Here is a 26,650-nt window from a genome sequence, read left to right on the forward strand (position 1 = left end):
CCACCCTGAAGGCCGCATAAACGACATCCAGGCCAGCCCTGGCCCCACAGGCCCTGTGATAACTATGCTCTCTGATGATGCCTTTGTGATCAAGGCAACGTAGCGTGCAGAGCACTGGACAGGAGTTGCCAGAGCTGTTCTGCTCCCAACTCTACCACTAACGGTTCCTGGGACCTTGGAGATGTCCCAGCAGCCAAGAGGGCTTTTGGGCAGGGTGTGATGTGTGGGCTGGAGGCTTCGTCAACATTTTGGATTCAGTCCACACCCTGCTGGTGCAGTGATGCTAAAGCCTGAGCCCACAATTGCTGGACCCATGAGCAGTCCTTAGTGGCATCACACTGACCATGAATGGCCACAGAGGCAAAAAGACACCTGAGCCACTTGTGAGCTAATGGCTCCCTATGCATCAGATCTGTCTCACCTGCAGGAGCTACACCACTTCCCCCAGGAGGAAACCAAAGCAGAGATACGCTGTCCCAGTTCCCAGAGTCAGTGGGGACACCATGCTGCCCATCGTACCAACCACACACAGCAAGGATGGGTTTCTTTGGGTTTCTTTAATAGCCAGGCAGCAGAAGGGTGGATTGGTCTAATCTGCAGTGAGGAAAGTGGCAGTGGGAGGTAAAGGAGTGAAGCTCCTGTGTCCTTCTCCCCATGAGGTGCCTGCTGGGATGGGACGCTTGTACTTGGGTCACAGGTCTTGGTGGCTGTGAGACTAGCGACGTGCAGATAAAGTGTGGCTGGCTGAGGACTTTGCATTGCAGGGAGTGAGCTCAGGGGCTGTCTGTGGTGGGCTGTGTGCTTTGGAGCCTGTGGGAAGCAGAGACCTTTGTTGGCCAGTCGCTGCTCTGTCCTTACTTGCCCTGTCTGGGCGTGCAGAAGCCCTTGCCGAGGCCAGGGGGGACTTGGCCACGTCTGACTGCAGCTTCATAGGGCCCCTAGTGTTAGGTGGCAGAGTGCTGTTAGCAGGAGAGTGACAGGGGGGCACCGGCAGTGATGAGGTAGGGCTCTTCCCTAGGCTCTTCGGCTTGGCATCTCTCAGTGGAGTGCTGAAGGGAGCTTCCCCTGCTGAAGGGTCCCAGGATCCTGCTGTTGTGACTGAAGAACCTCCTCCCGGTGCCTGCCCAGCCTCACCAGGATTCACCTGTACCCATGGCTCAGCCTCTGCCCCAGTGTCCTGGGCACCAGCTTTCCCTTGGGCTTTGACCCCTGACCTGCCATCCTGGATGACGCTCACCTGGGAGGTCCCTGAGGCCTTCTTCCCCTGGCACTTGATGTGGTTGGCACTGGTGCTGGCAGCAGGCAGGCTGCCTCCCTCCTTGGCATCACATTGGTCTTCCAGGTGATGGCCTTCTGTCTCTCCGGCAGGAGGCCTGGGCCACCCTTGGTTCTCACCTGAGGTGAACAAGCTCCCTGTGTGTGCTGTCTCGCCATGGCCGGCCCTGACACCAAAGCCATTGTTCTCACCTGTTCCCTCAGAAGCAGCCCCCTCCTCTGAGCTGGACAGTGTCTCCTCCACGCTGCTCCCTTTGTCTGGTGACGAGGCCTCCACCTCATCTGGCTTCTTCCGGGGCCGCCCACGTTTCCTCTTCAGGGTGGCAGCTTCGCTGGGCAGTTCTGGGGGCCGCTTGATCCCCTTGATTCTGGTAGCTTCCTGCAGGCTGCAAGCTTGCCCATCACTGGTCTTCCTGGGACTGTGTCCATCACCATTGGTTGTGTTCTTGGGGTTGGCAGGGATTTCAGCGACGGGAATGCCCACTGCAGGTGGCACATTGGGCAGGATCATGTTGATCATGGGCACCGCCGCCTGCTGGCTGACCAGCCCAGCTGCCCCATTCACACCCGGAGCCATACTAATGGGCAGTGAGGAGGAAGTCGTGCCCACAGGCAGCGGCAGTGTGGCCATCTTGACTGCACCCCCGACAGGTGCAGCAGTGATCTTGGGTGCCAGGACAGGAGGGGAAGAGCGTACAGCCTGGGCCCCTGCTGCCACCACTCTGTCCCCAGGCTGGATGCGTGGCAGGAGAAGGGGCAGGCGAGCTACCAAGGCATTGACTTGAGGGCTGCTCACTTGCTTGGGAGCCTCAGGGGGCTTCTTCTTTTCAGCTCGAGGCAGGACGGAGGCTTTCGAGTTACTCTCCTTTTTGCTCTGCAGACAAAGACAGATAGATGTTGCCAGAAGAAGCATCACCATAGACAGGCCACGCCTGTCTCCAGAGCCTTGAATAGGGCCAGCTTCTCACCCGAATATATAGTATAGTCAAATGCTCAGCTTGTGCCATTCTGTGCGTCAGCCTCTCCCTCTGCAAAGGGAGAGACTCAGGCACAGAGTGGAAAACTGATGAACCCACAATCCCATCAACAGTGGCAGAAGCTGAATGAGAGCCCAGGAGTCCATTGCTTTCTGCTCCAGTCATGAGATCTTATTTCCCTCCCAGAGCTGGGAACAGAACCCAGGAGTCCTGACTCCCAACCTCTTCGCCTTCAACTATTTCTTATCAGAGTTTCCAACAGAACCCATGAACCCCAGCTCCCAGGCCCCCTTGCTCCACTCACTACTCCAATTCCTTTCCAGGCCAAGTGCCAAGCAGAGGCTCATCCCACCTTGCTGTCCCCCATTATAAGCCACGTTTGGAGGGGGTCATTTCCTTCAGTGCCGGACTTTTCTCACCTGCAGCTGGTTCTTGGCTGTGCTGTCTGGTGTTTCCAACCCATTCTTCTTGGATGTCTGGGGGGTCCTATTTTCTTTGTGGATATTATCTGAACTTTCTATACATCAACAGGATGAGAAACAGAGACGTGGCTGTTTGTAAAGGGGGCCATCAACCTACATTCTACTTTTCCATTTAACCCACCCTGCCTGAAATGATTACAGCTGAACATGAAATAAATTCATCCTATTTAGTTTCCATCCTGCCTGCTCTCGGCCTATTATTTTTGCAGGTTGGCAATGAACCCTGGCTCATTTGGCTTGGGAGTACGTCGTCTAAAGGAAAAAAAAAAACCAAGAGGGAGATTTTCATACCAGTAATAGAATCATAGAAAATGAGGGTTGGAAAGGACCTCAGGAGGTCACATCTAGTTCGATCCCTGCCCAAAGCAGGACCAGCCCCAAGTAGATCATCCCAACCGAGGCTTTGTCTAGCTGGGTCTTAAAAACCTCCAAGGATGGAGACTCCATACTTCACTACCTTCCTAATGAGAGAGTTTTCCCTAATATCTAACCTAAACTTCCCTTGTTGCAACTTGAGACTGTTGCTTCATGTTCTATCGTCTACTATCATACAGACCAGTTTTGTTTCATCCTCTTTGTAACCCCCCTTCAGGTAGCTGAAGGCTGCTATTAAATCCCTCCCTCAGTCTTCTCTTCTCCAGATTATATAAGCCCAGTGCCCTCAGCCCCCTACCCATGTCATGTGCCCCAGCCCCCAAACCATTTTCACTGTCCTCCTCTGAACTCTCTCCAATACCTGAGTGGTGATTATAAAGAGGATGAAAATAGACTATTCTTTGTGACTGCAGAGGCCAGGACAATAAGTATGTGTCTTCAGTTGTGGCAATGGAAATTTAGAATATATTTCTCTTGAATCATATGGTGGTCCAGCACTGGAGCAGACACCTAGAGAGGCTATGGAACCTCGAGCCTTGGTAGTTTTTAAGAGCTGGTTGAACAAACTGAGATGGTTTAGACAGGGCTGGTCCTGCCTGAGGCAAGTTGCTGATGTGACCTCCTGGGGGCCCTGCTAGGCTGCTGTTCTATGATTCTATGACTCCTCCCATCACAGCAGCCCCTCACCATCCATATTTCAGTTCACCCCTGGCAGTGCTGTATGGACAGGAGAGGATACCCAGAGCTGGCACAATATGCCCAGTATCACCCAGACAGCCTGGAGTGGAAACTGGGTCCTCAGGCTCCTGGGCTAGCACCCCACACTAGTTCCATCCTCCCCTCCCAGGGCTCTTCCCTCATTGTGACAGTGAGTTATCTCTGATTAGCAAAGTCTCTACAGAGGCCTGGCCAAAGCAGAGCCTGGATACCATGACTATATTGGAGCAGGAGGTGAACTTTAATGATCCAATTCAGGCAATACAATCCTTTGTGTGTGACCAAGGGAATATTATATTTTCTCACAACACACCCCTGAATAAGATACACATTTTGTTCTGGAAAGGCAGAATGAAGAAGAAAGGATCTTTCCTTGCAAACCATGCAGAAGGATCAGACCATTGTGGCCACACCAACGCTCTGAGAGACAAGTATTTTGAGTGATGTTTTTCACTGGACTATCTGTATAGTTCGGAGAACCACTGGACAAGCTTTGGGGGAAGCTCCCCCAACTCCACAGCTGCTCCAATACAAAGTATCATAAACACCTTGTCCCTTGAAAATAATGGCAAGTATGGCATCTTCCCATAGAAACACAGGCAGTGAAGGCTACTCTGTTAATCCCCAGCTGCGTGGTGCTGCAGCTGCTACTGGCTGAGCAAAATGCCTGCCCCCTCTTCTCAGACTGGGACTGGGTAGGCAGCCAGCAGTGCCTGCAGTCAGCTGAGGGCCTACCCAATGCATCTAGCAGAAGCCTCTGCCCCAGCCCCAGCCCCTGGTTTAGAAATGCGGAAAAGCCAAGGCTGGGACAGAAGCTCCTGCTGAGTCAGCATCAGCTTCTGCAGGAAAAGCCTCTTCCAGGACAAAGTGAACCTGTCCCCAGGTAGAGGCTAGGGAGCCTGGGGTGCAAGTACGGTGTTACTTTCTTTCCCACCCCACCCTGACCAGAGGCCTGAGCAGCACATGCTATTACTGTATTTTATCACTTAAAATGTGCATCTCAATTTCCAACAGCTGATTTTTTGAAAAGCAGTACATGTCATATGCAAGACAATCTATATGCACATCTCTATCCATCTACCTAGCTACCTGTACATAGCTATATGCAAACACACACCCACATATATCCCACTTTCAGACAGTCCCTGTTCTTCTCCCTCTTCCCCCCGCCCCAGCTCTCCACACCAGCAAATTCTTCTCTTCTGGGAAGTTGTGTGGCACCTTATGCTGGTATAACCACATTTTAGCTACTCAATATAATGAAGGTAATAAGAGTGCTCCAGTCATGGACACAGCTGTACCACTTTGTCATTATTATGTATAACTTGTAAGGCAATAATGTTTCAGAGGCTCAGCTTTGAAGGCAGTTCCAAAGGTGCTGCAGAAATGCAGAGACGGAAGATGGTCATTTCAGTACAACTAGAGTAACTTTTGCTGTGTGTAAGTGATGTAGAATCACTTTGCTTCCTGAGTCTTGTTCACCAGCCAAACCCCACTATGCATGGACCTGAACGCAGAAGCAAAGCCAAAGCTTGCAACGTAATGCCCAGCTTCACAACTGTGCTGGTTCACCAGGCTGTTGGGGGTGGGCAGCTGCCTGTAGATTGGATTTTCATAGGTGTTTTAGCTTTTTCCCCCCACCTCACTTGGTCTTTTAAAGGGAGAAAACAAAAGTTTAGCCAGGTTCAAAAGGGACATAAGTTGGTATTGACACTGGAGACAAGGCCACGGCTTCTGAATTAGAGCAGTGGAAAAAAGCCCTGTTCAGGCCCAGTTCACTTTCCCTTTCAGGTCAGCATCTGCTCTTTGCCGCTATGTGACACAGAAGACTGGGCAAGATAGATCTATGGTCTGACCCAGTAAATGCAGTTCTTATGGTGCCTGTGTGCCCTTTGTGCCTTCCCTGTGCTTCCCCTAGGAGTGTTTAGAGTGATTCAGACATTAAAGGGTTAATCTCAGGGATTCACAGACCATGGGAAGTGGGCAGGTCTTAGATGGGCTGTGTCCCAGCAGTGGCTGGAAAACCGGGGATCAGTAGCCAATGACTGGCTGGAATGATTATCAAGAAGGATTGTAGGGTGACCCCTTGGTAGAGCAACAGGTCTCCCCTCCTGCCCAAGCAGGCAGGACCCATGAGAAGGACCCACCTGAGACCACCATGGCCATGACAAGGTCGGCCTTGGCAGAGCGCGAGCTGATGATGTGCTGCTGAATGAGGAACTGCGCCACCTCCACGATGTTGTTGAATGACCGCTTGAGGATCTTCTCGGCCCAGTCACAGGTCAGGGCACAGGCTGCGTCCATCACCTCGTCGTTGTACGACTGCACCAGGTCCATCCGCTCCGACTGCTGTGGGGAGGGGGGCAGAGTCAGAGGCCTGCAGAGCTCCCCAGCCCACACATGTGCAACCCATGGGTGGGCCCCTGAGTTCATGGGATGCTCACAATCTGCACCAACCACTTCTGCCTACACTAGCCCAGGGCTTGAGATCATCCCAAGGGTAGAGCCAGTGATGTCACCTCAACCAATGGCAAGCCTCCCTGTGCCACTGCTAAGCCCAGACAAGGTAGGGCAAATCCCTGCCACCAATAGCAGAGGAAGGAAGGGTGTAGGATGAAATATTTATCCTCCCTCAAGTCATACGGGCTGAGCTAGGACCACACTAGTCCCCCACAGTCAACAGCCCATACAGGTATAAGACCTCATAGGCCCTCCTCTAGTGGGATTACACCACAGAGATCAGCTGAGAACCATCTCCCCTCCCCAAGCAGGAGCCTAGGATCACAGAGCAAGTACCCAAAGCTCTGTCCATCTGTGCACCAAAGTGCAGCACTCCCAAAGGACTTTTTTTTTTTAAGAATTTTTTTGTGTGCCAAGCCAAATCAGGTTAAAATCCATGAGTCAGTCCAGAACCATAAGTGGCCCTACAACAGGGGCTTCAGATATTTCCAACGTCTTTTGGCAGGCATCCTACATGGAGGCCCAAGCCTGGAGGCTTGGGGTTCAGATGTCCCCAAGTTTTGCCTGCCCTCAGCCATATGACAACAGGAGCAAGCTAGGGAGGAGCCTCCTGTGGTAGAATGCCACCTCTGTCTCTCCCCAAAAACTCTGCTATGTGACAATTTGGTTAGCATGGTCCCTGCAGAGGGCAAACATCCCTCTCTCAGATGACACTGTGTTGTAACCTGAGCTGGATACGTTCCTGAGGGAGGGGGCAAACCTGCTCCCTTTGCCTACATGACTGGCATCACACACCTGGGTGAGGGGCTTACGCTTCCTATTGTTTTAAGCAATGCCAACCTTACTGGGAGGGGGCTAGATACTCTGCCAGTCTACCCAGCAACCAGTGATGCATTTCAAATTGGTTAGCTGGCAGCCAACAGGTGCTGGGCTCCATTGGACCAGGTAAGTGAGGTCATAAGGTCTATATAAGTTAAGGACTTCCCAGGAGTAGGGGCAGTAGTCATGATGAAAACTCACAGAGAGAGAAGCTGGACCATCTGAAACTCGCTCTCTCTCTTGAAACTCATGATCAGTGAACTGCCTGCCTTCAGAGGTAATCTCCACCAGCCTCTGGATGATGCTTGTGAGTAAGCTACCTGAGATCTAACTAGATATATAGCTTGCAGTAACTCAGATGTGTGATCAAATGCTACCCAGTCACCCTGTTCGCTCTATGGGATTTCTCTGATATTGCTCTATCCTGTACCCTACTTCAGACCTACTCCTTGTAACCAATAAAATTCTCCTTTGTACCTAGCTTGGGAGACTTATTGGGAGAGGGGCCTAGATTATGCCTTGGGGTCCCCTTTGTTTGTCTGACTAAGGGAAACCACTATTTATGCTTCAGACTGAGGGAAGCAACCCAAGTTCTTATAGTGGGTCAAGTACGCTCAAGGACTACTAGGCCTGTGTTTCCCAGGGGGCACAGTGCCAGGATCAGGCCCGACCCTGTAGGGATAGTGGTGTTACCCCCAGGCTAGCAGGTGTGCTCCAAGAAGGGGGTTGGCTAGATTTGAGGTGCCTCTAGGGAGGCACTCGGAGCCTGGAAGGTGGTTGGGTGCAGTGAGGTGGGTGACTTAGCCCAGGGGCACCCCCTGCTGGCCTGCCACACCTCCCATTTCCATAAAATGGGCATTAAGCCCCAACACTTCACCGGGTACTAAACCATGCCAGAAGAACACTTACAGTTTCTGTCACTTTGAGGTCCAGGCTGGGCAGAGGTGGCATGCTGACCACTGTCTTCCTTCGGATCCCGCTGTAGCAATACGTGTGGGCAAGTTAAGGGCAGATGGAACAAACCCACCACGTTGCAGCAGCAGATATGAGCAGAAGAGAAGCTCAAGAGGTCGCTGCATGCCCGTGAACAAGATGCCTCCTGCCACTTCCAATCTATCTAGCGTAAGAGATCAGGCCTCCCTTGTCTCTTACTGCAGCACAGCCTGCTCAGCTCCACACCAGCCCAGGCAGCTCCCTGCCTGTTTCACTTCCTCCTGCCCATGTGCTAACCCAAGTCTCCCCTCACTAATAATAAGACTTTTGCTTCCTTAGCACTTTTACTTAAAGGATCCTTGACTGCTTTGCAGACTATGGCATCAGCAAATTCCAGTGGTCAAAACTCCTGAGCACAGCCCCCGCCCTCCCCGCCAAGTCCAAAGACCAGGTTTGTAAAACTCTACATTGAGAGTTCCTGTTCCATGCTGCCAACTCTTGGGGCCTTCAAGATTTACATTTACCAAATACTGTCTGTAATCACAAGAGCTAGAAACTTTCCAGGGGAGGAGCCACATGATCTGTCTCTCATGTCACTGCACGACTGTAAGTGCCATGACTTCAAGACAAACTCCAGCCACTTATAAGAGATGCAAAGACTTTTTTTGGCTAGAAAACTTCCAAGAACTTTGCAAACTACTGTTTGTTCATAAGAAAGAACCCAGGCATCCTAACATAAGGCCACTTGCTCTAGCTACTAGATTCCAGTCCTTTTCCCAGAGCTGAGTGGAGAACCCAGGAGTCCTGACACCCACCACCTTGCTGCAGCTGCTAGACTACCCATTGCAGCAACACAGGGGAATGTCAAATAAAAAAATGAACTTTTCAATTCACTTCTGTTCTGAAGCCCTTTAAAAAATAGGCAGCACTTTCAACCCCAAGCTAAAGTGAAACCAGCCCTTTGCATGGCCTACTTCTCAAGGCTGTCATGGGCAGCTCTTTAGTGCTCAAGGATATTTTGATTGTCCACGTCCTCCTAGTCTCCTGGCTTTGATGTGTGGGAAGATCTCCCGGATGATCTTTCCAAAGTTGGCTGCGCTCAGAGGGCGACAGCAAAGGTTATCACAGTAGCGCCTGCAGGGAGAGACAGAGATCGAGATGCAGTAAGCAGGGAGTGGGTTTCACCCTGATGTAGAGGTTCCCATCCTTCTGAGTACATGAGGCCAACTCTTCCAATGGATTCCTATGGGCCTCATGACCCCACCTGTAACTCCTGTGATCCCGTTTGAGGTCTGACCTCCTAGCAACCACTTCCCTAACAACAGAAGCCCAGGTTAAATTCCTCCTTTCCTGTACTCCTTTCCCATCTTGCACTAGGCAGCTGCTGTGGGCAGCTTTTCTGATTTACCAGTCCCATATCCCAAGCCAATACCCTGAGACCTCTGCCACCTTGTCTAAGTTAGATCAGTGGGATCTTGGCCTAGATCTTGCAGGGAGTTGGAAGGCCTTGGGGAATTTAATAAGGCTGAGCATCCCGAGAGGAGCATGAAGCTGTCTGGGATTTATCGACCTCTGTACTGTAGTGGCCCCTGGGAGCCCTCATGTTGATGCAGGACCCCAGGTGCCAGGTGCTGTGCAAACTCAGGACAACAAGGCTCCAAAGAGCAGAGTCTTAGACGTCCCTATGAAAGAAAGCACCGTTGCATCTTTAAAGAACAAAGACATTCAAGAGTTTGGTCCATGTTTCTCTAGCAGTGCTGTGGATTGACCCTGATTCACTACTGACCCAGAGGGATGAACACTGTCCCTTAAATATATCACCCCCTTCTACAGCATTCTGGGCTTTCCTGGTCCATTCTCCATCCAAGATCTGATACAGCCAGGCCCTGCCTAGCTTATGAGATCAGGGTGGCTTACAGCAATAGGCAGCAACAGCCACAGCCTGCACAGAGGTGCCCCGTGCCCTAGACACGCACTCACTTGTATGCATCATACACATCCTGCTTGGGCAGGCAGGTGTCTGTGTGCTCCTCCAGGTGGTTCCGGATCCAGTTGCATGCGTACATGTGCTCTGCAGTGTTCAGTGAATTCAGGTCCAGGCTGCTGCTCCCGAACAATCAGGTCAGCAGAGGTGATGCAATTAAAGAAAGCATCAGTTAGATAGTGTCAGTGTCAGCATCAGGACAACAAGAGGGCAAGGCAGTGGCAGGCTGCTGTTAGGCAAATAGGATGGAAATTTGTCTGCAGCAACTAATCAGATCATGGACATTTTTCAGTGACTTACAGTCATGCCCATCCAGATGGAGACAGCATCAAGGGAAATGTCAGCAATTGCTCAGGGAAGGAATGGCAGCACCTTGCCTTGAAGCCAAGAGTCCTAATTCTCAACTGACTAGTCAGTGGGCCACATCCCACCACAGACCTAGGCACAGAACTCCAAGCTTTTCTGCTCTCCCCATTAAAATCCCTGATCCCAGAACCAGCACCAGTGCCCAAGGATCTTGTCCCCCAATCTCTCTGCTCTGACTACTGAACCCCAGTCTGCCCAAAGCCTGAACCCAAAGAGGTATCTTGGTCTGTTACTAACCTTTTCTCCCCGGAGCTTGGACCAGATGGTAGCTGCAGGTACAGGTAGAGTTTGTCGTTGTCTGAAAATTTCTGCACATCTTGCTATTGTTTGCCATGGTTAAGGGGGAGCAAGGGGTGGAAAGAACAAAGGGGTCAAAGATCGAAAGAGGTGAGAAAATAGCCAGCAAGTAAAATATCTTGTTCCTTTCAGTTAGGAAAAGAGGGTTTTTAACTGGCACAGTTTTATAACCATTAGTAGTTCACAGCACTGCAAGGGGCAGTGATGGGCAGGGTTAATACAAGTCCATGAATCAGGCCATTAACTGAGCTCCAAAGGCACTAGGAAGAAATCATGCTGTTGCTAGCACAACACATAGCACAACATGCAACACAGCCTAACACAACACTGCTGTGCTGAGCCCATCATGGGCAGCAAGGGGAGGGCATGGGGTGCTCATTAATTTTTGAGGTGGCATCTGGGAGCATCTGAACTGCTGAACTGACCCATTCGGGCACAGTACAGGCAAGTCTCTCCTTAACCAAAGCATCAGTTGGACAGAGGAAGACAGGACAGCATGTGGAGCTAACACTAGCAGAGCCAACAATGTGCCTAAGTGCACCACCATCCAGTGCACTCAGGCACAGTAACAACCCCCCATATGCTCCCAAAGACACTCACCAGAATGCTATCGACTTTGTTCTGCACCAATTTGCTGTTGAAAACACAAACACAAAACGACAGTCAGTGGTGGCTGTTGTGGAACTTTCCCATTGCTACCCCGACTCCAGGGAATGGGAGGCTGCTTGTGGGTTGCTGGCAGAAACAGGAGTGCTCCCAGCTGCACGTTTGCACAGTGCCCACTCCCAAACGCCACTCCCTACCTGCCCACAGCTCCATCCCATCCACCCAGCTGAGTGCACTTTGCCCACGGGGGTCCTGGGTCTGTCTCCATGGATGTGGAGTGGCTGGGCACAAGGGCAAGGTTAAGCTGTGATGCCAACCCTGCCCTGCCAAGTGCCCGTGGGTAGTGGAATCAGCTGCACATGCCACAGCCCAGGCTACCCCCTGCAACTGGGCCAGGTGGGGCTGAAGGACCTGCCACAGGCTGGACAGAATCCCTTGGTGGGTCAGATCCAGCCTGCAGGCTATAATTTGCCCACCCCAGTTCCAATCCCTTTCCTAGAGCTGAGAGGTGAACTCAGGAGTTAAATTACTAGTTAATTTAGTAGTAGTGCTGGAGAGAAATGATGTTGCAGATACAATGGTCCAAGCATTACACAAGAGGCAAGAATTTTTATAGGTGATCTCTTTTATTGGACCAACTGCATGGTTGGGATAGAGTTAGACAAGCTTTCAAACGCAAGGCATTTTTCATTGCGTCTCTCACAGGACATAACCTCTGCTCCACCCACTGGCATGCACCTTGCCAGCCCACAGCCTACATGCCACAGTTGTGCTATGCCTCTTCACTCCTTCCCATCACTCTGTTGCCAAATCAACCCCCCCTCCAGACAACACTGTGTACACCACCATTCACTACTGGTACGGTATCAGAGAGGTGGTGTGGTAACAAAGGGGCATGAAGCAGGAGAAGGCAATGGGGGCAGAGATAAGGTTGACGTTCATGGGCTGGACTGGATTCTGAGGTGTGTGCCCAAGAGTGGAGGAGTCAGCTGGGTGTGTGCTGCTGAGTGGCTTGACTTGTCTTATATTGCCGAGTGCTCACTTCCTTGTTGCTGTGGGATTAAGGGAGGGGGGATGTCTGTGCACATACCCATGGACACAGCCACCTTAATTGCACCACAGCAAATGCTTTTTGCATGTTAGTATTTCTGGACCATGAGCCTGATCCCTACACCCTGCCCCTGGGCCTTCAACAGCCATTCACATCAATATAAAGTGAGTGCAAAATGGGCACGCAGTCCCGCAGGGTGGAGCACTGGGTTGGGACTCAGGAGACCTGGATTCTGCTCATGGCTCATGCCAGATACCCCTGCCAAGTCCCTCCACTCACTGTGCCTGCTCTTCCTCTCCCCATATCTTGCCTATGCAGCCTAAAAACTGCACTACTTGTCCACACAACACTCTGGGAGAGCCCCATCTCTGCTAGAGACCTCCATGTGCTCCCGATACATATTATACCTATCTTGCAAAGGGGTGTGCAACTTTTTGGGGCTGAGTGTTCAGTGTCTCTCTGACAACCAGGGTGCTGGGTTCTAATGGAGAGTTCCCAGGCCCACGGCAGTGAAAACAGTAACAATGTACAAGGTAATAGACAACACCATGACAAGCCCTGTAAGGCTGCAAAGCAGGTGGCTGACACTGGTACAAAGTGCATGAACAATGAGGAGCCTGCTACAGAGTTGAAAATGTTGCCCTTACGAGATGGTGCTCTTCAGCTTCTGCAGAAGAGTGCTGGGCTCAGTGGCATCCCCCGGGGAACTCCCAGGCGGTAAACTTCCCTTTTTAGAGAGCTTGGCACTCAGTTCCTTGTCAGCCATGACATGAGGTTTAGAGCCTGAGGGAGAAAACAGAAGACAATCAGAACCCAGCCAGCCATCATGCAGACACCTTCCAGCTGGTGCAGAACTACCGCTGGTGGCTTCAGCCAAGCTCAGCACCACCAGCCCTGCTGCCTGGGGGTGAAATTCTGGAGCTCAGAGTGACCCAGGCACTGTTCACAAGACAGCTGCCAGAAGCAGAGTGGTACTGTGAGATGTCTGTACAGTGCCTGGCCTCTGGGGCTCCTGGGTGCTACCACAATCCAACTAACAACTTGGGAAAAGAAAGTGATTCATGTTTGTTGGTGAAGGGCTGGCCCTGAGATGCGGCCAGAGGGTTGGCTGCTGATGCTTGCTCACACACTTGGGGGCAAAGTGACCAGCAGGTCTGGGCTCAGGAAGGCTACAACTAGAGGGGTGCTGTTGCACAGGCACCAATTTCATTCCCACCACCATCTCAGCATGTTTTCCCAGCTACTCCAGGGTTGAGCCATTGTCAACCCTTGCACTTCCCTGCTGTCTGCTCAAGGCACCTTGTGGGGCTTTTCTCATTAGGTGCTTTCTGGCTGTGACATATGACAGGGGTTGGAGTGGACGATCTATCTTATAGACCCTTTGGACAAAACAGCTGCAACCACAAGGACTGGACTCAGTGACCCACAAGGCCCCCTCAGCCCCATGTTCGTGTGGCGGGCCAGTAGGGGATGCTCCTGCATTGAGCCGCCCACCTCCCTGTGCCCGCCCACCTGCCAGGCTCCGAGAGCCTCCCTGGGGCACCTCGCGTCTGGCTGATCCCCTTCCTGAAGCACACTCACTAGCCTGGGGGTAACGTAGGCTGCCACCACACCGAGAAGGGACTCTCTCAGCCCTGTCCTCGGGGGAAACACAGGCCTAATAGTCCTACAGGTACTCAACCCAGTACAGGCACTTGGGGCACTTCCCCAAGTCGGGGGGCAAAAAGGAAAGTCTCCCTTAGTCTGCAGACCTAAGGGGCCTCTTAGGCATAATTTAGACCCACCCCTCAATAAGTCTCCCGCACCGGTCACAAAGGAGAACTTTATTGATTACAGGGGTAGGGTGAAAGTAGGCAGAGAGAGGCAGAGAGAGCAGGTTTCCCCCCTCCCTCAGGAATGTAGCCAGCTCAGATTACCTAAAGAGATAGGGTAAGGGTGTGTCTCCTCTGCTGGGCCCATCCTAATCAAATTGTCATAGCACAGAGATTTTGGGGAGAAACAAAGGTGGCTTCCTGCCACACTTCCCCTCCCTCCTTTAAAAGCTTGTACCCGTAGCTTTACAGAGCTATGGATACAAGTGTGCTTGCGCTGGGCCTCTTCACGCTGGGCCTCCCGCTCCATCCTTTTCGCCTCCAGCTCCATCTTTTTCAGTTCCAGCTGTGCCTTCTTGCGCTCACGCTCACGCTGGACCTCCAGCTCCATCTTTTTCAACGCCAGCTCATACTTGCGCTTGCTCTCTCGCTCCCGCTTCCACTCTTCAGCTTCTACCCGCATCTGGTACCTCCAGCGCTCCTCCGTAGGGGGTGATCCCTTGGAGGGATGTGGACTTGGCATGAGGGGATGTGATTCTGGGGAGGACTCAGGAGTTGGCCTGTGTGAAGGTGGCTCTGTGGCTGAGTCACTGTCACTCAGGAGTTTAATCAGTTCTTCTTTCTTTAGCCCTTTCTTCACTTGAAGGCCTCTCCCTTTCGCCAGTTCTTTTAGTTCAGGCACAGCCATTTGGATATACTCGTCCGCCATCCTGGCTATCTACACTATCCAGTCGACCCGATGCCATGTTAGAAATTGTTTGCTCAAGGGATTTCAGTGACTCTATTCCTCTTCCCAAATTATGCCGGTAATACAGCAGGGTATTCGGATCCCACTCTCCCACCACGTGTGGTGGGCTAGTAGGGGATGCTCCTGTGTTGAGCCACCCACCTCCCTGCGCCCAACCACCTTCCAGGCTCCAGAGTGCCTCCCTAGGGGTGCCTCGCGTCCGCCTGACCCCCTCCCTGGAGCACACTCGCTAGTCTGAGGGTAACATAGCTGCCACCACCCCAAGAAGGGACTCTCTCAGCCCTGTGTCCTCAGGGAAACACAGGCCTAATAGTCCTATGGGTATTTGACCCGGTACAGGCACTTGGGGCACATCCCCAAGGTGGGGGGCAAAAAGGAAAGTCTCCCTTAGTCCGCAGACCTAAGGGGTCTCTTAGGCATAATTTAGACCCACCCCTCAAGTCTCCTACAGTGGTCACAAAGGAGAACTTTATTGATTACAGGGGCAGGCTGAAAATAGGGTACAGGATAGAGCAGTCTCATAGAAATCCCATAGAGCAAAACAGTTTGGCTGAGGTAGCCTTTTGATCACGCATCTGAGTTACTGCCAGCTAAATATTTAATCAGATCTCCAGTAGCTTACTCACAAGCGTCGTCCAGAAGCTGTTGGACATTCCCTCTGGAGGCAGGCCGTTCCTAACTTGTGAGTTTTGGGGGAGAGAGCCAGTTTTAGATGGTAAAACTCCTCTCTAAATCTGAGTCCCCCGCATGGCTGCTGCCCCTTCCTCCTGGGCAGTCTTAACTTATATAGCCCCCGTGACCTCATTCACCTGGTCCAATGGAGGCCAGCTCCAGTTGTCTGTCAGCCAATCAATTTGAAATACATCACTAGTTGCCGGGCAGACTCGAGCCCACCAGGTAGAAGCCCCTCACCCAGGTAGCCAATACCAGTCACGAGGCAGAGGGAGCAGGTTTCCCCCCTCCCTCAGGAATGCAGCCAGCTCAGGTTACCTAAAGAGACAGGGTAAGGGTGCGTCTCCTCTGCTGGGCCCATCCTCATCACATTGTCACAGCACAGAGATTTTGGGGAGAAACAAAGGGGGCTTCCTGCCACAGTTCCTATGTCAGCTAGAAAGCCTGGGACCACAGACCTACTCTGTCAAGCTGAGGCGTCTAACCACAGTCCCCCAAATCTATCTTTAAGCATCCGATCTTCATGGGTGCTGAACCTTGGAGATTCTCAGTCACTCAAACAGGAGCTGGCTAGAGGGTTACAAGAACATAACTGCAACCACACTGGGTCCATCTAGCCCAACGCCCTGCCTCACGCCAAGCAGCAGATGCTTCAGAGGACGAGTGCTGGGAACAGAGGGCATATAGAGTGATCCACCCCGTCACCATCCCTTCCTCGCTGCTGTTTGGTCATACAGAAATGAGGCAGAGAAGAGGAGGAAGAATTCCACTGGAAAGGGGGAAAAAAAGTTTTGAGCCTCCTACTGAGGGAAGTGTAATACAGACAGAGCATTACAAAGCAGGTGCTCATCTGCTGGGGAGGAGAAAGGTGGGTATAGATTAGCTGATCACTAGGAGCCACAAACAGGATGTGGCCAAGACCTGGCAAACACAACCCTAGGATGTATCCAGCAAGGTATGTCCTTTAGTGGAATCCCAGGTACCACTTGGGTCAGCCACATCCAGGAAAAGAGAATTCAAGGGAAAGGGAAGGGGGCCAGGGTGATCAGCACAAGGGAGAGGAGACCACAAGACTGTGGCTTGTTTAGTCTGGCACAGCAAAGGCAGAGAGGGGATTTGATTGCTGTCTGTAATTGCCGCCAGCCATAAACACCCAGGAGGAAGAAAAGGTATGTAATCTGGACGAACATGCTGGCACGAGAACAAACAGGTGTGAGCTGACCAGGAACACAAATCTAGGCTGAGAAGTACAAGTTGGTCTTTAAATAGCAGCACAGTGAGGTTCAGGGGCCAACAGGAAAAGTAGGGGTAAAACTTAACTGGTACTAATGTGAAACTTGACAGATTTACATCTGGGATTACCTGAGGCAGTTCTGTGTGACGGTCAGAGGCTGGCCCAGCAGATCCCTTCTGGTCCCGTGCTCCTGTAAAAGTCCAAGGTGCTTCCTGTGAATGCCCGCCTCTGCCAAGACACAGCCCTTGGCTGACGTTAGGCTGAAGGCAATGGCCCTTGCTGGAATCTGAGAGCAGCTGAGTTAATCCCCAGACTCTTGCAATATCTGTCACTAAGGCCCTGAAGATTCAGAAGTCTCATTTTCTCCTGCAACACTTTCCTTCCAGGCCCTGATCCTACAACAGGGTCTGCACCCACTCCGTAATGGGCGCTGTACCTTGAAGCGTCAACCTAGGAGTTTGTACAGCCCCAAGCACAAAGAATCCATGATACTCACTGTGGCATCTGGCACAATCACAACAGCAAATAAATGACAGCAAAAAAATAAAAATAAAAAAGCCGGGTGTATGCATATAACAACTTATTCTTATTTTACGTGGTGGGCCCAAGGCTGCATAGCAAATCAATGACAGAAGTGGAAACGGTCCCTTCCAGAGCCAAAACCCGGGAGTCGCGACTCAGCCTGACGCTCCCCCTCCAAGACTAGTAAGGGTTTAATACTCTTGCCATATTCCCCTTCTTCCACAGGAAAAAAAAAAGGCACATCACATTAGCAAGACAATAAGCTTTTTGCTTAAAGTTTTACACGAAGAAGCGACAGAGGAGAATTCAGCAGAGGCCAGGAGTGTGCCGCATGTCATGAACAACTCAGCAACTAGAGGCATCGCTGCTAATTTAACGATTAGTCTGTACAAAAAAGCTTCCCACAACACTACCATGTCGCAAACCTCCGGTTTGGGGCAGCCTCTTTTGTGATATATGCTTTTTATTTGGCTTCTTCTGGGATAGTTTCTGCTGCCGAAAGACAATCAATTAATGGCTCCGGTGCCCAGAGGAAGAGGGGAAAAATAGCAGGAAGAGGGAGATTTAAATATCAAAATGTGCTGGGGTTCGCAGCCCCTCCATGCCCGCAGACCTGCCAATCCTAATTTCCCAGGGACGGGGAGTTACCTCCTCTTTCGGGGCAAAGCCTCACAATTCACCCCTGTTATTTTGCCATCCGTGCACTTCCAGAGCTGGGTGGGGGCCAAGCCCAGCCACACTGTCACAAGCTCTGACAGCTTTGCCTTTAGCAAATGCCAGCCCCTGCCTCCTAGCTAAGCCCAGGATGGCAAACCAGATATCTGGGCTGCTGTTAGGATTATTTTGTTGCAAAACTAGTTCCTATATGTGCCTCCCCCCAGCCCTTCCCCACTGCCCTGGCAAAGCAAGGGACTAGAAGAAGGGGAAAAAAGCAAGCGAAGGAAACTCACCTACTCTCAGATCTCAGGCTCTTTTAAACAAAAAACTGCCAGTCTAGAGGGCTCAGAGGGTGCCTGAGAAGGAGCATGCACCGCCCAGCCAGGCTTGCCAGGCTCTGGGTCCACTGCAAACCTCTCCTTTCAGTCCCAGGTTTCCTGCCCAGCTTTGAGAGAGCCCAAGTTCAACATATTTAAGCCCTGGCTTCTTCCCTCCAACGTGGGTTGCTTTTCCCCTTTGCACCAAGGAGAAGCAAAAATAACCATCCCCCCATATATGTACGTGCCACTTGCAACTGCAAAACAGAAAAAGAAAGTACCTTGCAACCACCTAGACTTGCAGCAAGGCGGGGGGGGGGGGGGGAGGAAAGTCCCTGTCTCCGGGTTTGTTTTTTTTCTGATTGGCTCCCATGCTGCTGATCTGCCCGGATACTTTGTTTTTCTTTAATGTAATTGGCCGCTGCTGGGTTTTCTACCCGGATACAAGCTGGCTCTGCTTTGTCATTGGTGGGGCATGTTTTGGTGTCTGCCTGGTAACAAGCGGCTGAGTGCTGGGAGTGGAGGGGGAGCTGGGGGGCATGCAAGTGACAAGGATGGGGGGGGGTGCTTTAACCACTGGGTACCACTGCCCTTCTGCACGTGCACAAGTCTCATGGTCTCAGGGCTTCTCAAAGCCCCTCCTCTACCCCCAAAACTGGGCAGAAGTGGGGGAGCAGGGAGTACCCTGTAGCTTGGCTGGGGAGGCGCTGGGTCTCAATAGAGGGGAAGAGAAATGCAAGAGAGACAGGGAGGGGCAAGAGTGGATTTAGGATTTCCAAAAGAGCAGGGAGGAGGGGGTGTAACTGGTGCCTCCAGGGGCAGATAGCCCCATGTGGCTGCTGCCAGGGACTTTTCAGACTTCCTGAAGCAGGTCTAAATCTCCGGGGCCCCCACACACCCCGCCCTGCTCCCCTTCTCCCTCCCGGGCAAGGATTGCCTCTGGGTGCCTCTGCTCCTGCTGATGTCCCTGGCTGACCCGGGAAGATCAAGGTGCTGGTGCACCACTACAGGGTGCCAGGCTAGGCTGAGGATGGTGGCGCTCGGAGACAGTCACCCCCTTCCAGCACCTACCCCCTGTCTGGTCCCCCAGGTGCTCCCTATCAGCTGGAAACAGGTCAATCAATGCCGCCCATGCCCAGCCCAGCCTGGCACCCCACGTACTCACTCCATGTAGCCGAAGCCTGAATAGGATGCAGGCATGGACAAACTGGGTTGGCACCCGGGGCCCATACAGAAAGGGAGCGCAAAAATGGTAATTTTTTCCTGTTGTCTGATAATTATCATCATTATCTCTGGTAAAGGGGGGCCCAATGCTAAAATTTCACCTGGGGCCACCAGGAGTCTAGGTGCGGTACTGGCTGGAGCACCTGGACCAGCAGGGGAAACCCAGGAGATGGGGACAGGGAGCAGGGGTCTGCTGGCTGCAACAGATCCCAGGAGTCCCCATGCTTGCTGCCTTGGGAAGCTTAGGAATGGTCCTGATCCAAATCCCTGATGCACCTGTCCATTCACCCACTTCTCTGTGCTCAAGGCAGGCCTTCAAGATTCAGCCCACTGGGTTGCATGGTTTGAAAGAGACCTAAAAAGAAAAATAGAAAAATGCTTTGTGCCAGAAATGTGAAAGGCTGTGAGAGGTCTTCCTTTAGTGCTTCTTTTCATAGCCTCTACATTGCTAATGCCCTAAGGAGAGGAAAGCGAGGACACCAAATACCTAGATGGGAAAAACTGAGTCTCATGGCTTTGGGCCGTTTGAGAGGCGAAAACACAGGGCCATGTTGACTGAGTATATTAAAACTGAACCCCAAATCCATGATTTTGTGTGGGGGTGAGGTTTTTTGTTTCAATGGAGTTAAATTCTAACCTCCCCTGTGTCAAACACACTGTTCAAAGCTGAGCCACTGAGCACTGAAACCCAAAAAGGGAAGCTCTACACATCTGCCGATAGAACAGGAAGCGCTCCTTTTTCTGCATGCCTGATGACTATGCAACTGGTTTTCTTAACACTTCATTTCCAGCTTTTTGTGGACTTTTCACATTTTCGACATAACATGCTTTTAAAATAAGCTTATGAAAGGGACTGAATGACAGGTGGCCTGCTATGGCAGAGGACTGAACGTAATTTGGGAGGTCTCTTCTAGTTTTATGTTCCTATCTTTTTAGATTATTTTCCAGTCCAAACTTTTGAAGGATGGTTGAAGCGGTGTCTGTGGACTAACCTGTGACTTCCAGTGTCTCAGATCATCCACCAATTACCTATTCACCATGTGTACTTAGGGATCAGAAGACTTTCTGAACCTGAAACGATTGCAGGGGGGAGTTTTTTCATTTGGCTAAAGGCAACCTAGTCAGATCCCACTGGGTGATGCCGATTATGTCCAAAGGGGAGCACCCATTCTGATCTGCCGAGAGTGCTGAGTGGGAATAACCATCCCAACCATCAACTTCACAATCTGAATGGAAGGGATAAGCCATCAGTTCTTGGATTCAAGTGACTGCTTGCCTGCTGCAGCTGCTATTACAGCCAGAAGCTTTTGGCCACATCCTGACAAATAAGAAGGTGCTTCCTCCATTGTCCTAGGTGGCCACTACTAGGAGTCCAGCAATTTAAGATTCAGCCTGTGCAGACACATAATCTCTCTGCCAGCAAGTCAGTCTCTGTTGAGACATCCAAACCTAGAAGACTGTCTATTAATCTTTGCAAACAGGCTCTAGCTTCCTGAAGCTGAGTGAAATCATAACAGTTGCAACAACTCTCTGACACACTGTTTTCTAACAGCAGGAGATGGCTAACAATGAATGTTAAACCCACAGATGTTTTCTGCAAACACCCCCAATAGAAGAGTTCCTCAAAAAACCCAATGCAGCTTCAGGTTAAACAGCTGTGCTCTCTAGGAGTTCACACCTGCTTATGATTTGTGGCTTGGATATTATTGATGTCAGTCCAAGAAATCTTGTTACTGTCACCTAAATGCATCAGTTGAATGTTTACAAAAAACTGCATCACCTTGGACTGCATTTGACTATTCCACATAACCCTATCTTGAGGTGTAAATAGCACAGGCTGTCCTGTGCTGTGGCGGGCTGCTTGAAATAGCATAAAAAATGCCATCCAATAGGTCCTTCAACCCGGGAGTGATTTAACCAAAACATGCATGTCCGAGAGCAACACTGCCCTGTTACTTTTTGGGCTGATAGCTAAAGAACACTGTCTTCTTCTCTCACCAGCTTCCACAAGGATAAGGCTCCTCAAAGCTCTGGTTTTGGTTTTCCGGCCTTTTTCCTCTCTGCGTGATCCATTTTGCAAACACAACTTCATCAGCTACTTCTGTGCTGATGAAACCTCCCCATGCAGATGTCATGCAGCAATCAGGCCAAAAAAAGACCACTTGCCCTCTCCTGCTCCTGTGCCTTCCCATGTCTCTCAGTTATGGTGACTAGTATCAATCTTCATCTTCACTTGGGCCCATGGAAGCATTGCTTTTAAACATACTTTTTAGATCCAGGTTGTGTCTAAATCTTGCTGATTTTTCCTGCATAGCACCTTTTCTCTCCATCCACATCACTAAAATGTCCATCCAGACCACCGTCATCCTGCATCTCAGCTACTGCAAGTTCTGTTTCTTGAGTATATCTAATTTCTTGAGTAAATCCCACTTTTCCCCATACTTAATTCCATTCAAATACAGATGCTAAGATTGCTGATTCTGGCTTGTTCCTTTGCCCACATCACTCTTCTCTCTGCATCCTTCCACAAATGCAAATCATAGAATCATAAAGTTGGAAGGCACCTCGTGAAGTCTTTTGTTCAATCTCCTGCATAAATGTAAGATTCGCTGTTCCTAAATCATCCCAGATAGATGCTGACCCAGGTCTCTTTGGAATCCCCCAATAAAGGAGATTCTGCAACCTCCCTAGGCAGTTTGTTCTACTGTCCTGATGTTTTTGCAGCTAAGGAGTTTTTTTCCTGATATCCGATCTAAACCTGGTTTGCTGTAGTTTAAACCCACTGATTCATGTCCCACCCCTTGCAACAAGAAAGAACAACTGTTCTCCATCTCCTTTATCTTCTTTTTCAACACATTTATCATCCCCATTGCTTATTCTGGATCCTCTCCAACTTCTCTATATTTTTTTAAAATGCAGTGTCTAAAACTGGACACGATACTCTAGCTGAGGCCTAACCAGTGCTGATTAGGATGGTACTATCAGTTCCTTTGTCTTCACAGAATTCTTCTGTTGATGCAGCTCCAAAACTGTATGTGCTATTTTTGAGACACTGCTCCTTGCCAATGCTGCTGCTGGGCCAATAATCCCCCATTCTGGATTTGTACAACTGGAAAGAAAATGCAACTACTTTGCATGGTCTCTTTCTTGAATTTAATTTTGTTCACCGTTGAAGTGTTACATCTGTTCTACCAGTAATGCTGACAGCCTACTTGCGAACTTCTGGAACAAGCATCTCCAGGCTTCCTCCTATGCTGCCAGGTGCACATGGGCAGAGCGTCCTGTGAAAAGGTCCATTGTGCCCCTTTAAATTCCTTTTTGGCCAAGATATCCAAGCTTGACCCTGGTTGGCCAGCCAGTGTGCTGTGACCATTGCCTTCCTGACCAGCGTTGTCTGGTTTCTTTGCGTTCCCCCTTTATTATGGGCACCTGTTGTCTCATCTCATACTTAATTGTAAACTCTGTTAGACAGGAACCATCTCTGTTCTGCATCTGCTCAGAACATCATATAACTGAGCCTCTACTCCAAGATTGGGGCTGTTTAGCACTACCAATAATAGAAATAACAGTGTTTCCTCCCTGCCTTCTAAGACATGCATACTTCTACAGGCAGAAAAGGAAGCGCTTCTCTCTTGACAGTGATGAGTAGATCAGTCACTCCTGCCAGGCCTCCAGGGGAAATAGAAATTTGAGTGTGAACAGCTGCTGTAATTTACAGTAAAGAAACAACTACCCCACAGAGGCTATAAAAAGCAACGTCAGGAAGTATTCAATTGTAGCAAGCGACAGGCCCATACGTTACCATTTGCAAATATTGCCAACGGCAGAATATTATTTACCAGAGGTGTTCTGAGGTACGTCCATTTACCCCAGTTAGAATAGGGCTTTATAGAAGCGAGTGGCAAATGCTGGCATTTAAATGGTAAGTGGCATATTTGCTTCAGTGAAGGACCAGCCACAAGGCTTTAATATTTCCTATCCCTGAAAATGCCACCGATCAAAAGACATGGTTCTGTGTTTACTCTAGGTGTAGATGTCACTAGGCCAATGTTTAGCTTTCACTCCCTGAAATGTTTTCCTTCCATTATAGCTGCATCACAACTGAGGGAAGAAGATCACATACTTAAGCCTGAAGGAACAAGCCAGTCACAGCTGAGGTTTGTTTATAAGTTCAATGAGTTTATCTTTCCGCAGAAACAAAAAATCCTGGCACTGAAAAATATCCTTGGCAGATGCAAATCATCACCCTGCCAGGAGGGCTTGGGAAAATGGGACCCAGCTAAGACAGAAAAATACACACTGCAAACCATGTGTTGCAGAGTGCATCCTCACTCAGTGTGAATGTTGGTGAAGTGGATGCAAAAGGAAGAGGGTGGAAGACTTTGTGGGGAGGTTCGTAGCTTGGTCTACGAGATCTATGACAAGGGGCAGGAGGAGCTGGAAATTTGTCAGCTACATCCTATTTAGATGAAGAGTTTAATTTCCATAAACCCAGAGACAATATTTACTATCTTATGGAACACAGCTTACCTAAGTTTTATGGAGTGGATACAGAAAGTGTTAGCCAAACACTCTTAGATTCATTGCCTTGTCTATACACAACTTTAGCATGTGCTAGCGGGTTAAGGTGAGTTCCAGCTCCCTCTGGGCATCAGTTTGATCAGATAACATGTGGTAGAGGCTATGTTACAGAGCTAAAACTCAAACTCATCCAAGTCAGTGGAGATGCTCTGTTTCCAAAAGTTGGGTGGCTATGGATGCAGTCTGGCAGCTATAGTCTGCCCCAAAAGGCCTAGTAACAGAACCAGCTAAGTACAGACAAGGCCTTAGAGGCTCAACTGCAATAATTCATGTAAAGTTTGGTCTTTAGGAGCAGACACTTTCCATCATCTGGTTTCAGGAAGAGCAACAGGGGCTTGCAAAACGCCTGCCCCTCCAGGGCTTCCAGGAACAGTGGCAGCAACTTTCAGACATACACAAATCTGTCTTACACTGAATGCTCCAAGATGCAGAAGAGTTAGCAAAAAGTCAGACACAGGAAGCTCTAGTGTGTGCAAAGAACAACTTTATTATTTGTCTTTTTTAAAGCAGAGCTGCACACAGAGGAAATCCAACCCAGCTTTGGGACACAGCTCCCTGCTTTGTGAACATGAGCAAGCCCAGCTCACACTGCATCGTGCAATAAAGCACTGACCAATGCATGGGTGGGATAAGCTTTGGATCAAGGCACTCTTTTTGCAGGAGATGGGCACACAGGCATGGAGTTATAAAGAACAGCTACTCCACTTCAATCCACATCCCAGCTGCATCTGCTTTACTTTTCAAATATAAACAACACCTAACTGTAGAATGATTAAAATTGACTGCAGAGATAAACCCACAACTTTCCACCAGTTTTTTGTACAAGATTAAAAAGGAGTAACTAAATCAGTTCATCTTGAAGAGCTGGTCCTCTGCACTGCCTCAGTGGCTGATTGTATTTGAACCTGGCTATGTCCCTGGGCTGGCAGGTTATGGGTTCCTTATTGCTGGACTACGAGATGGAGGCACAAAAGAATTCAGTGCTAAGCCAGATACGCAAGGTCAGCAAGATACTAAGGTGCCTCTAATAACACTTCAGAGACACTAACATGAAGCCAGCTGCCAGAATCCTTTGGTGGAGACATCAGCAAGACTTCCCCCTAACATCTGACTATGTTCCCTAGTGATTGTGGCCATTAGTGAATACACAGGACCCCTCTTGAATAGGAAGGGGTAGAGAAATAAGCAAGACGTTATGCCTTATGGTTCAGAGAGACTCACCTAGTTGCCTCACCCAGAGTATCATGGGAGGGATAGAGCTTCTGAGGCTCAGCATCAGATTGATAGATGGACTGAACCCCAGTTGATCATATCTACCTATGCCCTTTTGCATATTTATGCTAAATACGAGAAAATGAGAGACAGAGGTGGTGGGTGGGGAGGAAGGGGGTGGATATCAAAAGAGCAGAATTAGACCCAGATATCAGAAGTGCAGTCTCCACCTGGGTAGCGCATCTCATGAGCGAGGGCAGGCCCATGGGGTTCCTTCCCAAAGTCCACTAGGAAATCTTCATTCACTGTCAGGCCCCCTCTCACAGTGTCCACATCAATCTGCAGTATGACAGAGCCTTCCCTAGAGAGGGACAAGAAAGCAGGTGGTGGGAAAAATTAAGGTCACATCTTACTTTAAGAGATTCCTTGCCTTGACTCTTCTCTTCCAGACTAAGGCCCAGAAGTTTTGTTTTAGCAGGAAGTCTTCTCAAGAGCAAAGATGAGTCCTAACTCGTGTGTGCATGTGTGCGCGCGTGCACACACACACACACATCAGCACTTGCTTCCGCTTAGCTTTGGAGTCCTGGCCTTTCACCCAGTCTGGAGCCCACTTTCCAGTAGGGAGAACAGACATCATCAGTGATGTTTTAATTACCTTGACTGGTCTTGCAGGGACCTGAGGGTCACTTGAAGGCAAATTACAGTGGTTCATTGAAAAATCTGGCCTAGAACTGCCAATGCATAAGAGAAGTTTCTTAGAATTGACTACTTTGTAATGGGCTGTAATCTGCCCCCATGCGGTCATGTGGAAGACTACTGTCTGCTCTTTGTAAACAAAAAATCTGCCATAGATGCAGTCTGTGAAGACACTTCCTCTGCCTGAAGAAGAGTGTTTGCATCTGAAAACTTGCAAAGAAGAATGTTTTCAACTATTTTAGTTGGTCTAATAAAAGATATCAGTTTTACCCAAAGGACCTTGTCTGCCTCTGTCCTTAGACCAACACAGCTATAACCAACACTCCTGACAGTCTGTGAAAATACTTTTGGGGCTATAAAGTTTCCAGCAAGCTAGGTCATCTTCCATAATGGTAATGCTGCATGAATTCTGTCAACTACCCACTCTCCCAGTCCTTCTCAGATTAAAAGAGTGTATTAAACTACTAAGTTATTAAAATAATTTCCTGAAAAGAAACACCTAGGCTCTCTACAATATGACATAAGCATCACCTACTTCTAAAGAAGCATAGATTTCATAGACATTAGGGCTGGAAGGGACCTCGGGAGATCATCGAGTCCAGCTCCCTGCCCAAAGGGCAGGAAGTCAGCTGGG

At 49.9% G+C, this 26,650-nt stretch overlaps 3 protein-coding genes across 7 annotated transcripts in view; all 3 read right to left on the reverse strand.

The window, feature by feature from the left end:
• The window catches only part of LOC109324843 (selenium-binding protein 1-like), a 70,021-nt gene that overhangs the window by 24,303 nt on the left and 19,068 nt on the right, over window positions 1-26,650 (reverse strand). The window lies entirely within an intron of this gene.
• On the reverse strand, window positions 539-18,626 carry RFX5 (regulatory factor X5). Of its 5 annotated transcripts, none has more exons than XM_019556937.1 (11): window positions 18,585-18,626; window positions 16,936-16,997; window positions 12,990-13,125; window positions 11,286-11,319; window positions 10,626-10,708; window positions 10,019-10,141; window positions 9,056-9,172; window positions 8,015-8,096; window positions 5,974-6,175; window positions 2,672-2,769; window positions 539-2,149 (listed from the first exon to the last, which is right to left on the reverse strand). In XM_019556937.1, exons 3-11 carry the CDS (start codon window positions 13,106-13,108, stop codon window positions 716-718), a joined length of 2,292 nt encoding a protein of 763 aa, XP_019412482.1. In that variant the 5' UTR covers window positions 13,109-13,125; window positions 16,936-16,997; window positions 18,585-18,626; the 3' UTR covers window positions 539-715. The 5 variants fall into 5 exon arrangements, with proteins under 5 accessions (XP_019412482.1, XP_019412483.1, XP_019412479.1 ...); XM_019556938.1 differs by lacking the exon at window positions 18,585-18,626 and adding an exon at window positions 18,280-18,575 and having other exon boundaries at window positions 5,974-6,172; XM_019556934.1 differs by lacking the exon at window positions 18,585-18,626 and adding an exon at window positions 18,280-18,575.
• LOC109324844 (selenium-binding protein 1-A-like) overlaps window positions 24,571-26,650 on the reverse strand; it is a 21,184-nt gene continuing 19,104 nt past the window's right edge. Inside the window, exon 12 of the mRNA XM_019556941.1 lies at window positions 24,571-25,681. Coding sequence (XP_019412486.1) covers window positions 25,519-25,681 — 163 coding nt within the window. The 3' untranslated portion in view covers window positions 24,571-25,518. The remainder of the gene's footprint in view (window positions 25,682-26,650) is intronic.

Source organism: Crocodylus porosus, unplaced genomic scaffold (assembly GCF_001723895.1).
Source record: "Crocodylus porosus isolate Cpor-Errol unplaced genomic scaffold, CroPor_comp1, whole genome shotgun sequence".
Lineage (NCBI taxonomy): Eukaryota > Metazoa > Chordata > Crocodylia > Crocodylidae > Crocodylus > Crocodylus porosus.